The sequence below is a fragment of the Alnus glutinosa genome, chromosome 6 (genome assembly GCF_958979055.1).
Source record: "Alnus glutinosa chromosome 6, dhAlnGlut1.1, whole genome shotgun sequence".
NCBI lineage: Eukaryota > Viridiplantae > Streptophyta > Magnoliopsida > Fagales > Betulaceae > Alnus > Alnus glutinosa.
The window spans coordinates 1,905,009-1,922,937 of NC_084891.1; the positions used below are offsets into that span (position 1 = coordinate 1,905,009).

General features: G+C 34.4%; 1 protein-coding gene across 1 annotated transcript; it reads left to right on the forward strand.

Annotated features, from left to right (window-relative positions):
- Window positions 1–8,732: 8,732 nt before the first annotated feature.
- LOC133871859 (aspartyl protease family protein At5g10770-like) lies at window positions 8,733–11,651 on the forward strand. Its single transcript, XM_062309299.1, has 3 exons — window positions 8,733–8,879; window positions 9,641–10,078; window positions 10,766–11,651. The coding sequence occupies exons 1-3, from the start codon at window positions 8,735–8,737 to the stop codon at window positions 11,596–11,598; spliced, it is 1,416 nt and encodes a 471-aa protein (XP_062165283.1). The 5' UTR covers window positions 8,733–8,734; the 3' UTR covers window positions 11,599–11,651.
- Window positions 11,652–17,929: the final 6,278 nt, after the last annotated feature.

Below are 17,929 nucleotides of genomic sequence, written 5' to 3' on the forward strand. Positions count from 1 at the left end.
TAGGCTTTCTTGCTTGCTTTTTTTTATAGTTTGATTTTCTTTTCTTTTCTTCTCGGATTTGTTTCTTTCCTCTACCATTATTTTGTGTTTCCTAACAAAAGAAAAGAGAAAATTTTAAGAAATATGTCTTTCCTTCGTAGATTCAAGTGGTGGAAGGAGAGGAGAGCTTGTTTTTAATTTACATCAGTTTTGGGTTAATTTTTTTACTTAATAGACGGAAATTAATAATAGGCATATTCAATATGTGTGTACTGGCTTTATTTTTATTATATTGATCTTTTTTCTATGGTGGCTTTGGTTGGGATTATCGTCGGAAGATGGTGGATGTTGATGATGGTATTTGGGCAGAATATATCCAGGTACTTTTAAAAAAAAAATAGACTCTTTTTTCCTTCTCTGTTTTTGGGTGTAATTATTGTAAGATTTTCAACTTATGAAACTCACAGGCGTATCCTGAGATTAAGCCATACAGGAAATGGGGGTGTCCAATATATGAAGAGCTATGCACCATATTTACAAAGCCAAAGGCCACTGGACGGTATGTCTATGCAAGTACTGGAGAAAAACATTCATGTCATTGAAAAGTGAGAAGCGATTGACCTGGTTGAAGGCCATGCTTCCCAGTGTTCCATGATGCAAAGGGGTACGTTGGTGGTGGGTGAACAAGTCAAAACAGTTCTGGATTGTGATCATGTCACTCACTGTTTTTGTTAGACTTTTGGACAGTGAAACCCAGGAAGGGAAACACTTGAGCTATGCATCATTCACTAGGAATATAGCATGAATTTACTACTATTTCCATGGGACATATGCGAATGCTTTATGTAAAAATGAATGACTGGTTATCTAGCATTTGGTGGTGCTCTCATTAACATATCTACTGCTAAAGCTTATTAGCTGATTTGCGTGGGGTTTAATTATTATTTATCTCAAAAATTTAAGCCGATAGTAAATAATAAATTAATATTTAAATTATATTCTAATACTTTTCTTTAGCAAGTAAGACATAACAAGTGAATTTTTATGAATACCGCATGCCTTTAGATTTAGTTGTTAATTGTGTATGTATATAAATAGCAGCAATCAAAACCTAAATGATGGGTATTGGTCTTTTGTTTATTTTTTATTTTTCTTTTTCTTTTCCTTTTCCTTTTTCTTCCCATCAAATGAGACGTTGGTTGTGGCGATTACTGATTGGTGTAATGGAGAGGATATTTTGAAGTTAACTTTGGCAAGTGCTCCACTGTAAATGAACTTGAAAATGAATGAAGTCTACGTACATATAGACTTGAAATTGTGAAGAAAAAAGGTTTTTGATAGATGGCCATTTGTTGGCACATGCAAGTTGCAGTTCATCCATATATGAAAGATAAAGAGAGTCCATTGAGTTGTGGGGAAGTTTTGTTTCTTCCCATGTCAATTGAGTTGGTTTGGTGCTCAGAGGGTCCATCCCAAGCAAGTAGTTCGATGGGGTAAGTGAGGTGTTTCATCATTTCAGACGTCTTTGAAATTGAAGCCACAGTCTCTTCTTAGTTCCCTACCACATCCACTCAATTCTTAACAGTAATTTCCTAGTTTTAGGTCTCTAAAACTTACAAAACTCAGTTAAAGAGACCAGCCAAAATCACCCAACAACTAACCAAAAGACCAAAGAAACTGCAGGAACAATTCAATTTAAGACCAAAAGACAACAATTAAGTTTAACATACATTTAGGATATTCGTACAAACAGAAAAAAGTCTCTTACAACTGAATTGTTTTCATAATTTCATTTTAACATCAAGTTAGTATGTCTAGGTTCACTATAACTACAAAAATAAAAGGCTAACAGCAAAATGACAACTAACAACAAAACACGAAACATCTTCTCGTTACGTTGCGCTAATTGTTCCTTACATTTTTTTTCAATCAATTCCTCAACTTTCTCCTCCATTTCTTTCAAATGTGCGCTAATTGTTCCTTGCATTTTTTTTCAATTTAATTCCTCAACTTTGTCATTGTCAACCTGTCTTCTCTCCTCCATCTCTTTCAGATATTGCGCTAATCCCTTCTCGTATGCAGACATCTTCTTATCAGCCCATTCAAAAAAATCACAATCACCGGCTTTCTGCATGAAAAAAACAAGGGTCAACAAAAATGTCATGAACTACTAACGACGAAATATAACACAAAGCTAATTTCAAAATATAACAAAAATTACCTTGTAGTTATTACATCCATACCACTTTTTAGTGGGATTGGATGTGGTCCAAGAGTACCTTAGACGTGCAGGAATTCCACACTTACATAACGGATGACCGCTTGACAAATCACTTGTTGTAGACATTTACTTGTGCCTAAATTTAGAAGCACACGACGTGAGAATCTTCTATATATTGAATTGGGAGGCTAAATATATGTTACTCAAACAAGAAATACAATCATAACCTTTAGATAAGTGACAAGCTCAGATTCCACCAAAATCCATCTAACATAATAAAAAGAAAAAAATCCTCAAATTCTACCAATCTTCTATGCATGCGGTTATTAACGAATAACTAGGAGGATCAGAAAATTAAATAAAGAAATAACGAAGCACAAGCACAAAAAAACTAATCATATGAAAATCATTTTTTTTTTCTTTAAGATAAGATCATTCCATAATGCTGGACATGTCAAGTACATAAGAGAATATTTGTCAGAAGAAATCATTGAAAAGGATGGGACAAAATTACCGTATCAAGTCTATGCAGTTATACAACATTACAACCATGATCAGCTTGCATAAAAAAGATAAGAAGATGGATGAATTATGTGCTTTTGACTTGTGCAATTAGAGACAGAACAGAAAACATACTTGGCATAGGATGCTTTGAAGTCCAAAGATTTAAACAGTACATGTGGAGCGAATTTAATAAGAACAAAAAGGTGGCATGGAAGAAAACCAACTTCTTTCACAAACTATTCAGATTGAAGGCAAATACAATAAGAACAACTTGATGCATGTGATTTAAGATGACCAATTAAATTTTATAATAATAGTAATAAGAAAAACTGCTATGAGTCTGGGCATTTGGCAAAGAAGCTGAGCCAATGAGTATAAGATATCATATGCACAGATACAATTGTGTGCATGAACATCTCCTCCAATCTTTTTCAGTTATGATTCAACTGCTTTATTTGTTTGCTAAAGTGCTATAATTATCTCCTAAAATCTTTTCGTCAGACCATAATATATTCAACGAGCAAACATGCTAAAAGGTGTTAAAACTACTGTTTTACAGCATTATTGCTTTTTCTTTGCACAATGTGAGTCATTTGTTATCTATTTTGACTAGGTACGCAATATACAAAACTCTAACCCTCCATCACTGATAGCAAAACGCAGAAGATTTCCAGAATGCAACTCTGACTGAAAATTGAAGAAATTTAAGATACATAGAGTAAGGAATTGGCTTGTTAAACAAAAATAATGATGAAAATCATATGGAGACTTGGCATACATGACCATGAATAACTTGACTCAGCACAAACTCTCAGATACACCAGCATTGAACTCTCAGATACAATCTAGGTTTCACAATCCACATAACACAAAAAACCACAAATCACAGCAAGGAACTAAAAAACCACAAATCACAGCAAGGAACTAAAAAATCATAGAAAGACCATCAAACAATCAAAAAACCAGAAACAATTTCCAACAAATCGGGTACTCCACATGCTTCAAGAAGTTATTAATGAAGAAAAATTTGATCAGAGTTTAAGGATGTCATTCACAGTGCCAGTTAAACAATCAATCTCCTTTACAACAGCAGCCATGCCTATAGGTTGTTGCGGATGAAGGTTGTTCCACAATGATGTCTACAGAAATTTATATATCATACATTTAATCTATTGTATGACACAAAGAAGAAGTATATCTTACATCCAAGGGCAAAGAGAAGTCAAATTTATAAACATCTTTCTTATCCTTTGAGACAGACAAGCATTCAGGGCAATTCTTTAGAAGCTCAAGCTTTCTTTACCTGGAAAGGAAATGAGCTAAACCAAGCTCGATGAGATCCCCAATCAACGCAAAATCTGCTCCCCCGGTTTAAGGATCTAGAAGCTCAAGCTTTTGGGTATTGGCTTCTGAAGCTTCATGTTCCATAGGGGTTTTTCGGTTTATAATCAATGTTTTACAATCCACATAACACAAACATGTAAGAAGGCATTTTATAACCGGAAACCCAATAGCAAAAAACCACAACTCACAGCAAGGAACTAAAGAAAGCAACTCTGAAAATACTGAAAAAACTCAAAAATGGGGGAGATCGGTACCGGAGCCGGAAATGGGGGAAATCTGGGCCAGAAATGGGTCGCCGGAACCCTAAGTTTTGGCCGAAGGTGGAGAACGACGGTGGAGAACGAATGATCGAATGGTCGCCGCCGGAACTAGAAGAACGATGGAGTTGGGTCGTGCGTTGAGAACGGCGGTGGGGGGTCGTTCTAGGCCGGAAATGAGTCGCCGGAACCCTAAGTTTTGGCCGGAGGTGGAGAACGAATGGTCGAATGGTCACCGCCAGAGCTAGAAGAACGATGGAGTTGGGTCGTGCGTTGAGAACAACGGCGCCGGGTCGTGCGTTGAGAACGCCGGAATTGGGGTCGTTCTAGGCCAGAAATGGGTCGCTGGAACCCTAAGTTTTGGCCGGAGGTGGAGGACGACGGTGGAGAACGAATGGTTGAATGGTCGCCGCCGGAACTGGAAGAACAACGGAGTTGGGTCGTGCGTTGAGAACGGCGGTGGCGGGTCGTTCTTCGCGGTCGACGGTGGGAAGAAAATGGGCAGATGGAGAGAGGGAGGGAAAAAATGGGGGGAAACTCTGAACTGAAATGAAGAAAATGGGAATAAATATCGACGAGTTGTTTTCAAAATTTGAATTTTTTTTTTTTTTTTTTGGAAAAAAAAATAAAAACAGTTCTCCTAAAATGGCCCTTTCCACGTAGGAAAGGGCCGGGCAGGGGCCGGTAAGATGGCCCCTGCCTATCATTACTCATACTACTTAGATCTCTTGCCATTCATATTCCGCATAAGATGTTCATTGTGTGATATCATTTTTACTGTATTTCATATTTTGATCGGCCTTATTCTGCTAGAACTAGGTCTAGTTTGTGTATAGCTTATAGTTATATAAATATATTGTTCTCTTTTCTACACGTTTCTTTGGCTATTTCTACATAGCGCATATATGGATTGATTCATGTTTGTGTACCACTTTCAAGGATGCCTTTTTATTAGGGCAAGTATTTTTAATTCTCAATCAATTAGAACACATTCACAAATAATACGTGTGCTATCAATAAAAAGGCTAAGTGGAGAGCATGGACCATGTTTTCTATGATATTAATGGTGATAGTTTTTTTATTTTTCTATCACAAAAAATTTAAATCGTATTTCACATTTATATCATATGATCACTTTTTATTACTATTCAAACAAGAAATCCATAACAAAACATATCCTTTGTCATGCAGTTTTTTTTTTTTTTTTTTTGGTAAAATGTGCAATTTTAAAAAACTATCATCATATGGACGCCTTCCTCGTTTGTTTTCTTAGAGAGAGAGAGAGAGAGTACCCACCCACGACTATTGCGCCACGTGCCTTTTTGTTACCGCCTGAGTGGAGCCTTCACGGGTTATACCGTACTGATGATTTGATTTTCCCTTTTCTTAATGCCAAAAACGAAAAAAAAAAAAAAAGAAAAAGAAAAAAAGAAGAAGGTGCGGACCGAGACTGAGTACGTAGGAGGCGTGCGTGGCTGCGTGCGATAAAGAAAGCCCAGAGTCATGCATGGACAACATGGTACTTGATGGTTGTTTCAAACTTTCAACTTCTTCTCATGCAGCCAGAGACCTTTGGTTCCACCGTTATCCAGGCAACAGCGTGCGTTGGATGGTCATCCTATAACTTGTTTGTGTTTTTGTTTTTCATTTTCTGTTGTTATTAAGACAAATAAATTAACAAACAATTAATTCAAAACATAAAAACAATTTTTTAAACTAAAAACAAAAGGCACCTCCCAAATCACATTAACAAACATAAACACATATATGTTCAACTTTATTTTCCAATATATCTACTAGTCTATAATCAAACCGATGGATCTTTTATTTTTATTTTAATTTATAGATCCCTGATTAAAAAAAGCCAAGGGCTAGTTGACGCCCCTCCATCGTGAGCGAAGGCCATCACAATAAAATCTAATTTAATTCGTGACATTAAACTCGACCATCTTTTTGAGCCAAATTTAATTTGTTCATTAGCCGAGTCTACCAAAATCTTTTTCTCACGCACAAATATTTTCCTTTGATTAATTCAATTCCCAGCTACTTTATAGATTTTAATTACTTCCGATATATATTGTGGTTGTTCAATCATGTCTCTTGGCTTGCACTTGAAGCAAAAGTTGATCCACCCCGGCCAAAATCCTGAAAAAGAATTTTTTAGGGGAAAGAGAGAGAGAGATGGAAAACTTTCAATATATATATATATATATATCCAAACGTCTATTCAATTGAGGAACAACGTACACTTGTAAATGGAAGGATCGATCGATCTCCAAGTTTTTCAAAGTCAAAAAGTTGAAAAAAAAGAAGAAGACTAAAAAGCAAAAATAAACATGTAGCTATGGCCTATGGGTCCATGATTGAATTATATATAATATGTTGTGGTTCTGCTTTGAAAGATAATATAACGCCGAATAATAAATAGATAGACACAAAAAATTATATGGTTCAGTATTATATGATCTATATATGTTCACATGATAAAGTCTAAATAGCTACATTTTGCCCTTATTTTTTTGAATGATGTTTACAATATAACAAGCTATTATTTATAAGAGAATTAGATAATACAAATAGACTTAAACTTCAACTAGATAACTGTGACTACATGATAGTTTTAGTTGTAGTTATATCACAATCTTCAACTGTAACTAGGTCGTGGGGGATGAATTGAAGTGATGGGATAAGGGCGGCAGGTTGCATTGTCATTGACATGCAACGCAGCCAGCTGAGAGATCAGTCAAGCTATTCCACGCTTCGTGTTTTAATTTGAAGAAAAGTTAGAAAACCACCAATGCCGTGCTTGACGACGTAATTTGTTGCATATTCCCTTGCTGGCCTAACCTTCTACGGAGAAAAATATGCATTAATTCTAGAGAGAGAGAGAGACCAATGTAATGGCAAATGAAAAAGGCTAGCTAGCTAGCTAGAGCATGTAATGTGGTCTTTTTTGAGTTTTTAGAAAGATTTAGTAAGAGTGTTTTGTTATGATATTAATGATGATAGTAAGAGTCTGTTTTGTCATGCAGTTTTTTTTTTTTTTTTTTTTTTTTGTAAAATGTGCAATTTTAAATAAAATCGTAATTGTGGGCACCAACCATTGAATTTCATACAATTAGTGATCAGCTTTTGTAAGTTAACTGCCCTTTATGTACAATCTAAGGGGAATATAATATTTTCATTTCAAATTACATTGATATTATTGATTTATTTTATGGTCAGAATTTAAAGTTGATGTATCTAACAGATAGTATTAATTTTATTAAATGAAATGAAAATGGTCATATTTCAACCCAGGGGGAGGGGGAGGAGGGTATGTTGTAAAAGTCTGTTTGGTCACTAATTTTTTGCATGTAAAAAGGGTAATTTTAAAACAAAATCATAATTGTGGACTCCAACTATCGAATTTCATACGGTTATGTAGTCAACTTTTGTAAATCAACTGCCCTTAGCTTGTTGTAAAAAACGTATTGATAGCAACAAAATCGTAGAAAATGTTTTGTTTGAGAGAGTTTTTGAAGGAAAAAAATGGACGGTCTAAAACCATTAAAAAAAAAAGAATAACGTTTTTTAAATTGTAGATAAGGGAGTGTGTTATTAAAAAGCACAATTTTAACTTAAAATGCCGGCCAATCGAACTATTCGCGATTTTAAAGGATAAACCATGATTTAACCAAACACTAACCGTGTCTTTAAAAACCATGTTTTCATTAATTGTATTTTGAAATTACTATCTATTTTTTTCAAACCACTCATTTTGAAACTGTACCTTAAACCAGATGGACCCTAAGAAACTCACTCAAGAGCCAAATAGTTTAATGGACAAATTGTTTATTCATCGCAGTTGAAGTAAATATTAAAGCTCCATTTATTTCAACGTAAAATGTTTTATGAAAAACGTTTTCCCTATTTTCTGGTGTTTGGTACAATAAAAAATTGTGGTCAAACCAAAAACATTTTTCAGTTGACCAAGAGAACCTTATTTAATTTTTGTAAAATTGGTTTCTTTTTTTAAAAAAAAAAAAAAAAAAAACCGTAAATCATTTTTTGAGCTTAATCTTCTCATTCTTTTACACACTCTAGCTCGCAGTTCATTTTTCATTGCCACCAAAGTTTGCAGTGGTCACAATAAACCACCGCCGGTTCCGCTGGAATCCTCCATCGGCCGCCAGCTTTTCCACCGTCGTCAATTTTCCTTACATGCCTAACCCCGAAAAATCTTCTACTTCCAACACAAAGGGAGCTAATTAATTAACCAACTAACTTGGGAAGAGAGAGAAAGAACTAAAAATGAAAAGGACTAAACAAAAAAAAAAAAAAAAAAAAAAAAGTATGATGGCATCGCCAACCTTTTACTATAAATATATAGACGTCGGTTTGTACAAGTGCAACATATAGTATATGATTTTGAGCGAAAGGCTAATCCATGGGTGCTCTAAATTCCTCCTTCCTCCTCTGGTTTATCCTCTTTAGTTTCTCTGCTTTTCTATGCCTTTCTGCCCATGAAGGAAGTCATACTGTTGAAGTCAGCTCTCTCATACCATCAACTACTTGCCATAGTTCTAACAAAGGTTTTAACAAGTCACCATGAAATCTCTCTCTCTCTCTCTCAAAGGTTTTTATCTTATACGTGTGAAACTATGTATAAGGTAAAAACACATCTTTGATTAAAATAAAGCTTTTGATTAATCCCTTGGAACAGTATATATTCTTCGAGATCAGCATAGCATTTATGTATAAATGCATATATACGCGCACTAGGATTCTCTCAAGTAGATTTCATAATAGTTTCTCACAATTACCTGAATGACCGGATAAGTAGTTGGACAGTTCAATTTTTATTTGTTCAGGTAGATTTGATAATAGTTTCTCAAAATTACCTGCTTGAATTCTCTCAAATTTAGACAAATAATTTGAGAGAATCCGGCCTGATCCCCTGGAAACGTACCCTAAGCGGGTTGCCTGAAAGTTCTTGTATCGAAAGAATACAATTTACCAATGCACAATTAATACTTGATTAAGTTCTTCTGAAGACCTTTTCTGTCCTTTTCAAATAACTACTCTGAAAGATAAATGCATCGATTATGATTTTTTTTTTTTTTTTTCATTCAGTATATACAGATGTGAGCATTTTCTTAAGCATACGGATATTGTTTTTGCGCATAGGGTTTTGGATAATCAATTTAATAATTGTTTCTAGACGTTCAAACGTGTTGTGATTGATCAATATTTAGCTAGAATTATTTTTATTTTTATTTAGCTAGAAAATGTTTGATTTAATAATTCAATTAATATTTTAACCGTTCTCAAAAGTTAAACATTGTTCGTTCAGGTCCAAGAAGCAAGGCGTCCCTAAAAGTGATGCACAAATATGGGCCATGCTTTGAAAGCAACAAAGACGAAGTAGCAGTTCCAAATCACATTGAAATCCTCCTCCAAGACCAGTCCAGGGTCAATTCAATCCACTCCAGGATTTCCAAGAACTCCGGCAGCAGCAAATTTAGGGACTCTCAGGCCACCACCCTTCCAGCTAAATCCGCTCTCCCGCTCGGATCCGGCAACTACGTTGTCTCCATCGGCCTTGGCACGCCCATAAGAGATCTAAGACTTGTATTTGACACTGGTAGTGACCTTACTTGGACGCAATGTGAACCATGCGCCGGATATTGCTATAATCAAGTTGACCCAATCTTTGACCCTTCCAAATCCACATCGTATTCCAGCATTACATGCGCTTCGCCGTCATGCTCTCTACTCGACTCTGCCACAGGTAACCGACCGGCTGTATTAACAAATGTAGAGTGTATTTCATTCCTGATTTTGTAGGTCAAATTGCTTGTTTTCAAACCCCTAAAACCAAACGGACTTGAGAGAGAGAGAGAGAGAGAGAGAGAGAGAGAGAGAGAGAGAGAGTTCTTGCCTAATAAATTTAAAAATATTCCAAAATTCATTCAAAAATTCAAAGACTAGGTATAATGTGGAATCATAAAAACATGAGTTTGGGTCACAATCTTCAAAATGTTTAGGATAATTCTATAAGGTTTAATCTTAAAATAATAAGTACTATAATTTATAATTAACTGTTTTATATTTTGCTATCTCAACATCCAACTTAATAAGATACAATGAATTAAAGAAAAATTAAAGATCTTTTAAGCAGAGTTTAAAAAGATGATATTTAAATAATTAAATTAAAAATGGTGTCAAGCTATCATAAAAGGAAAATTTTGGCTATAGTTTTTACTACAATTTTCATATATACTAATGTGACTGTCCATATTAATTAAATTGACAAGTTCAATTTTTTTGCTTGATAATTTCATCAATTAGGGGCTATCACATCAATTTGTTAAAAAGTAACCGTAGCAAAACTCATTCTAAAAAACCCATCTTATCTAATAAGTAAATTTAAAGAACCTTTGAGTATGATTTTTTTGGCATTTTTGTTACAATGCAGGATGCCAACCGCCGTGCCCCTCTCATACTTCACAATGCGTATACCACATGAAATACGGTGACAGATCAAACTCAACCGGCTATTTCAGCAAAGAAAGGCTAACCATAACACCGTCAAATGTGTTGGACGATTTCTTATTTGGTTGTGGCCAAGACAACCAAGGACACTTCAAAGGCATCGCCGGGTTGCTAGGCCTCGGTCGCAACCGAATCTCTATCGTGCAACAAGCCGCACAAAAGTACGGCCAATTTTTCTCATATTGTCTACCCTCCACGCCTAGCTCAATAGGATATCTCACGTTTGGAAACGACAATGGAGGGGTCTCCAACAACGTTAAGTTCACGCCGTTATTGACGCTTTCTCAGCATGCGTCGTTCTATGGGCTTGGTTTGACTGGAATAAGCGTTGGCGGACAGCAATTATCGATTCCAATGTCAGTGTTTTCGGCGACAGGCACCATCATCGACTCCGGAACGGTCATAACGCGGTTGCCACCAATGGCGTACAACGAACTACGAACAACATTTCGAAAGTTGATGAGTGGTTATCCGATGACGAGCTCATATTCGTTACTCGATACGTGTTATGACTTTCGCAAGAACAATACTGTTTCGATTCCAAAAATTGGCTTTTTGTTTGGTGGTTTGAGGGTGGATTTAGATCCAACTGGGGTGTTTTACATGGTGAGCTCGTCGCAGACTTGTTTAGGGTTTGCTGGAAACAATAAAACAAGCAACATAACGATTATCGGGAATACTCAGCAAAAAAGGTTGGAGGTGGTCTATGATGTTGTTGGAGGGAGGATTGGATTTGGCCCTGCTGGTTGTAGCTAGCTAATTACATACGAATGATAAGCTGCTTAGAAAATAATAAAATAAAATAAAAAAGTAGAGAGGCTGGCTTGTAACCTTGTAGGGTTTACTTGTTCTGATCGAACAAGTGAGCCTCGCTTCTCAAGTTATCCAAAGTAAAAGGGAATTAATACGTATTAAGGTTTAAGTAATGACTTTATAAGTTTATATATAAAAATAAATGGAAATATAAATGAAGAAATCCGTAAATAAGCTAGTCATTGACAATTTTATGTCTTTTGTTTCGTGCCTAAACTGTATTAAGGCATGCTAGAGCCATTCCTAAACACAATTGTATTGCATGTGTGGCTAACCATTAAAGAACAATTGTCAATGGAGAATTATTTAGACTACTTCAGCGCGTCTATATATATATATATATATATTGTACTTACTGCAAAATAGATAAGGACCACCTATCTTATAAATGATGCTTTTATAGAGAGAGAGAGAGAGAGAAAGAAAGGAGTTTGGAAAGGAAGTTTAATCAAAAGGCAATTAGATGCTTGGAATTACGACGAATTCTTGCATTTATTGCATTGAGATTAATATTTAATTAAAATGAGAGGTGGATTAATTAGAAAGACAAAATTCAAATGGATAATCTATATATGCTTTTATAACGTCAATTATCAATCTCTACATCGGTGTTTTTGGCGGTGTGCACCATCATCGAATATGGGACAGAGATAATTAAAACGCTTGCGCCAGCAACACACAATGCATTGCGGTGAAAACTTTTTGTAATTTAAGACGAAATTATCTGATGACAATCCCGAATTTGATACTCTATACGTGCTATATAAGTAGAAAAAGAAATACCAGTACGTAGAAACACCTTTGTGTGTTTGTTCAAACTCCAAAATTCAAAAACAAGAAGAAGGTGAACAGAGGGCCGCAGCCTATGCAAAGAGTTAAACGGACTTTTTAGAAACAAACAAAAAACGAATTTATAGAGAAGGCCATTAAATTTATAAATTTATAAATAAAATAAATAAATATAATTAATCAAAATTGCCTCATGATTAGCTCTCCCTTTCTTGCAATTGACAAAGCCCATTTAATTAATTAACTAAGGCAGTAAACAAAAAAAAAAAAAGAAGCAAGAAAATGGCTTCAACCAATTGGCTGTGGCATTATTGCTTTCTATCACCATGATCGTTTTGCTGGCATCCTTCGAGGTTAGAGCTAGGGACATCGTATGAGGATTGCTACAAAAAATGCGTATCTGAAAGGGGCCTAGCCTTTGGAACTATTATTACAAGCAGGCATGCGAAATTATATGCAATGGAATTGAAGGGTCAACCATCCATATATGCATTCTCCATATCAACGTCGCCCTACAAAACGATTATAATTCAATTTCTACACTCAAAAACTTACTATATATATAAACCGATAACTAGTAAAATTCCAAGAGAAAAAATTAAGAGGATTGTTGAAATGCTGTTGTACGTACGTGTTAGTGAAAAAGAAAAAACTATAGAGTTCAAGTCATGACGTGTGTGTTTGCACATTATAAGAAAGTCCTCAATCGACTCAATAAAAATTATATAAACTTTTTAATAAGAATATCTTCTTCGTCTCCTTTTCTTTCTTTTTTTTAGTGGGTTGGCATATAATTTGAAAATATAATTTTTAAAAGTGCGGTTAAACGTTTGATAAAATTACAATTTATATTTTCTTACTAGTTTAAGTTTTTAGAATAAATGAAACGGTTACCGAGAAATCTCTCTCTCTCTCTCTACTGTGATTCTGCAATCAAATTCCTTATTTCACTCCTCATGAAAATGTTAATATAACTTGAATGATTAATATTGTTCCATGTTTCAGTTTCTTTTAATTTCATCCCTTCCACTTGGGTTTGAGGTTAAATCCAATGGCAAATGTGGGATTTCTTGCATGCTACCTGAATGCATGCAGCTAGAAGCATAGGGATTATTTTTTGGTTCTCTTGCAAAATGTTACAAAAGAGTGAGTGAATTTTCCATCCCGTAATTCTTGAGCTAGGCATTACAAATAATTGTTAAAGTATTAATTAAATTTACCATTTCCGATCAGTTTAAACTTTTGTGACAAATAGTAATTTAACATGGTATCAGAGTAGAGGTCCTAAGTTCAAACCATGTCTCCTTCATTATTTAACCTCCTATTTCAATTATCTATTAAAAGGGAGTTTGAGCTCACACGTGAGGAGAAGTGTTAAAGTATTGATTAAATGATTAATTTTATCATTTCCTAACAGTTTAAGCTTTTTAAACTAGTGATAATTTAACAATAACAACTTTTACACTCTACAAGAAAACCAAACATTTCAACCATCGACATTGTACAAACGCATCAAACATAAACCCCAGCATAGATGTAACGCCCCAAATTTGAGCCAGCAAATTCGTAAGCAGAAACCTCCGGTTCCCACGTGACGTTACTACATCAGAGATAACTCTCGCAGCGGAATATATTTTGTTATTCTAAAGACTTAGGAATTGATAGCATAACACGATAGAGCTGACTGAAATACCTTGATACATTAATTAAAAGTTGCTTAAGTTATCATTACACGTCATTTGCACACTAGGTGCATTAAAAATAAGTGCCACAAACGGCACATAAACATACAACATAAAATATGTCAAACAAAACATCATCATAATTATTACAAGCCATGAAATGAAACACACATAAATATGACTAGCACTTTCTAAGCTAGCACATATTCCTACGGCAATAGTTTCAAAAACCATTAAAACTGGCATATGAGTCATTGTCTTCCTCTTCTAGATCTGCATCAGTAACTATGCAAATATAGCGTTATCATATTTGCATAGACAAACAAGTGAGTCATCCATTTTCATATCTAAGTTACCATCAAACAAATAACAGTTCATAAAGAATGCAAATGCGAGGGTTGTATGAATATGCATCGTAGTAACCATTTAGTTTGATGTTTTATGATCATCTTTCTTCAAACCTCTCGTCCTAGGTTATCTGAACCCGTTTACGTCCGTTGCCTCCCACTTTGAAGTCTTACCTGTTTTTACTGGAATCCTACCGGTCCCAGTATTAGTTATTTATCAGGACTTCGGACTCCCCTTGGTCACTCTGAACCCCTTGGGTCCACTGATTAGCCTTCCTTCCACTTGCTACTACATCAGCTTGTCGATGGCTATCTCCTCAGCCGTTATTTTAATTGGACACAACATGCAATGCATGAACAACCACATGCAATGCATGAACAACCACATGCAATAAACACACACCACACAGTCCTAATGAAACATAGAATCATTCCTCAGTAAGTACATCCATACTTACTCTCTTTGGTGTAGTTTCTTCGCTCCTTTTTCTGCATATAAATCAATCCATATAATAAATATATATCAATTATCTATCAAACAAAACATTGTTTATAGACACTCATTTTTTAAAATTTATTATTATCCATTACTTCATTATTTTTGAGATGATCACTTATAACAATCTTAAAACTTTGGTTCATGATTTGGTGACGAGGCTATATGACCAATACCACCAAATACAAACTTAAAGGATTTAAAATATATCATAAGGACAATAAAAGTAAATACGATCAACGATTCATGTTTAAGCACCGAAACACAGCGTAGCTGTTGGTGACATAACGCTCAAACATGAATCTTAACAATTAATATGGAATGCTATATGATAAATACACAAGTAATAAAAATTACCTATGATGATCCAAGACCATCATAAAGCTAAAATAAAACAAGAATAATATACATATATATCCATAATTTCATAAAATTCATAATAACATCAAATAAGATCAAAGAGAGGTATATGTGTTCTTTTCTTGAATTCTTTTCTTTTTAACCTTAATTATTTCTTTTGCACATAATGAACATAATCAAGCTCGAACTAATGAAATCAAAACTTAAACCATAAAATCAATGAAACAAATTATTGGAAGCTTACCAAAATACTTCCTAGCACACTTCAAGATTTGAACCACACAAAACTACACAAATTTCACAATTTTCTCACTTGATCATGGATGTGTGTGTGTGTAAAGCTTGATGGGTAATGCATCCTTCCACCTTGGTTCTATTTATAGGAGAATGAATGGTTAGGATCAAGTGGACACATTTTGATCTAATGGATTGGGAGTTGATGCATCATAGCCTTATCTCCAATGCAAATGGGTTTCATCATTACTAAGGTAGTGCATTTGCATTATAATTAAAGAAATGAAATTTAAGCCAACACTCTCTCTCTCTCTCTCTCTCACTCATGATGGCCTGGCCACTAGGGGATTTTAATACAAAAATACAGATCTGGAAGATATTAGGGCCGGCTAGTGTTAAGCTTCTAATTCATTCTGCTAAAAATTCGACAGTTTGATCAATTAGGCACCGATTTTGGTCAAAAAGTCAATTGTTACCAAATTGAATTCTGACTTCACAGGATTCAAGTATAAACTTAATATATATAATATTGAATAATTAAAAACCATAAAAATATATTTATCAAGCTTAAATTTAGAGGTCAAAGTTCAACTAAAAGTGCCACTTGGCACCTAAATAGTCAACTACAAACCCAAAAAGTCAACAGGAAGACTTTTCACTAAATTTTACCATAGGATAGATCTTTCTTTTTTGAGAACAAGGGTCTTTGAATCAACTAAATCCGAGTCCGTTTGACCAGTTTTCGGTTCGATCAAAGTTTAAGGTCTGTTTTGAACTTTTATCAAATTGAAACTATGAACATTTTTTAATCAACGAATATTTATTTTCATAAATATTCATATTTATTCTTTTGCCTTATTATTAGGTCTTAAATCTAATTGAAGACATTAAATCTTATGTCTTAAAATTTGGGGCGCTACAATAAATAATGTTATCGCCAACTGCTACCGTCTTCAAAAAGAAAAAAGAAGAAAAGAAAAATCAATCTCAACATTCTACAAATTTCTTCCCCTCAAATTGAGGGGATATTAGAGTATATTACTGAGTTTGAGAATCAAAGCTACACATCTATACCTACAATTGAAGTCTATCACATATCTACAGTTGAAGTTTATCACCTACCTACAGTTGAAGTCTATCACCTAGTCACAGTTGAAGACTATCACGTACTTGTAATTGAAATCTTTTTGTATTATTCTCATCTACCCTAATTTTCCTAATGAGCATTTTATATTGTAAATATCACAAAAAAAATAAAAAAAAAATAAGAAAAAACGAGTAAAATTTAACCCATGGCTTTATCCTATGAACATAGTTCATAAATTACCGAACCACGTAATTTTTTGTCTCTTTATTTATTCTGCTTTATATTTATTTGTCTATTGCGTTATCTTTTCTTTCAACAAGAACGTGCAAACCTTTCCAAGAAGGTTTTAAGGGCTCGTATAAACCATATCGATGAGAATTATGAACTCTATGTATATTAAGTACTGCATATATATTATTTCTTTCATTGAAATCTGTTATTGCTAAGATTATGCGTTACTATTCTTTCCCAAAACTTACATTATTTCTTTCATTGGTGTAATTATAGAGAACACATTTTCTAAAACGAATTTGTGAAATGCATGACATTTTCAGTAAGATTAATTATAGTTCTTTGCTTTCTTTTGTTTTATTAAAATTTAGGCTCTGATCGAACATGAGGTTTTGTTGTATTAATTTTAGAAATGTATTGATGTTTGTATTGTAGCGCAGATCATTGTATTTCTTTCCTATTCAACTTTTCTTGTACTCTTATAGGTGTTTAGGGTAGTCTTTAATGGAAAATCCTAACAGATAGGTAAAATTAAAATTAAAAAAAAAAAAAAAATGGAAGAAGAAGAAGAAAGAAAGATGAATACACTAAATGTACACTTTTTAAAGTTTAAGAATATAATTGCAAAAGTGATGAATGATCAAGAGTAGTAAGTGAAATTTTTCCTATTATTAAACCAAAAGCAAAACTTTGGTATAGTGATATATTACAATTTTCTCAACAAATGAGAAAGTAATTTTGAGTGTTAAAGGGTAAGAGTTTTGGCAAATTCCTATCCCTAAGTCTTGCTCTTGGAGTTGGAAGAGGATCCTAAAACTTAGGGACCTTGCAAAAACCTTCATCCGAATTCAAGGGAGGGATGGGAGATCAATTTTTCTATGGCATGATCATTGGCACCCTTTGGGGTATTTGCTTGATAAGTTTGGCTTTCGGGTGGTCTATGACTCAAGACTCTCCATGGATGCTAAACTTTCATCCATCATTATTAATGGTGATTGGTACTGGCCAAGAGCTAGGTCCGAAGCTTTGGTGGATATTCAATGTCTCC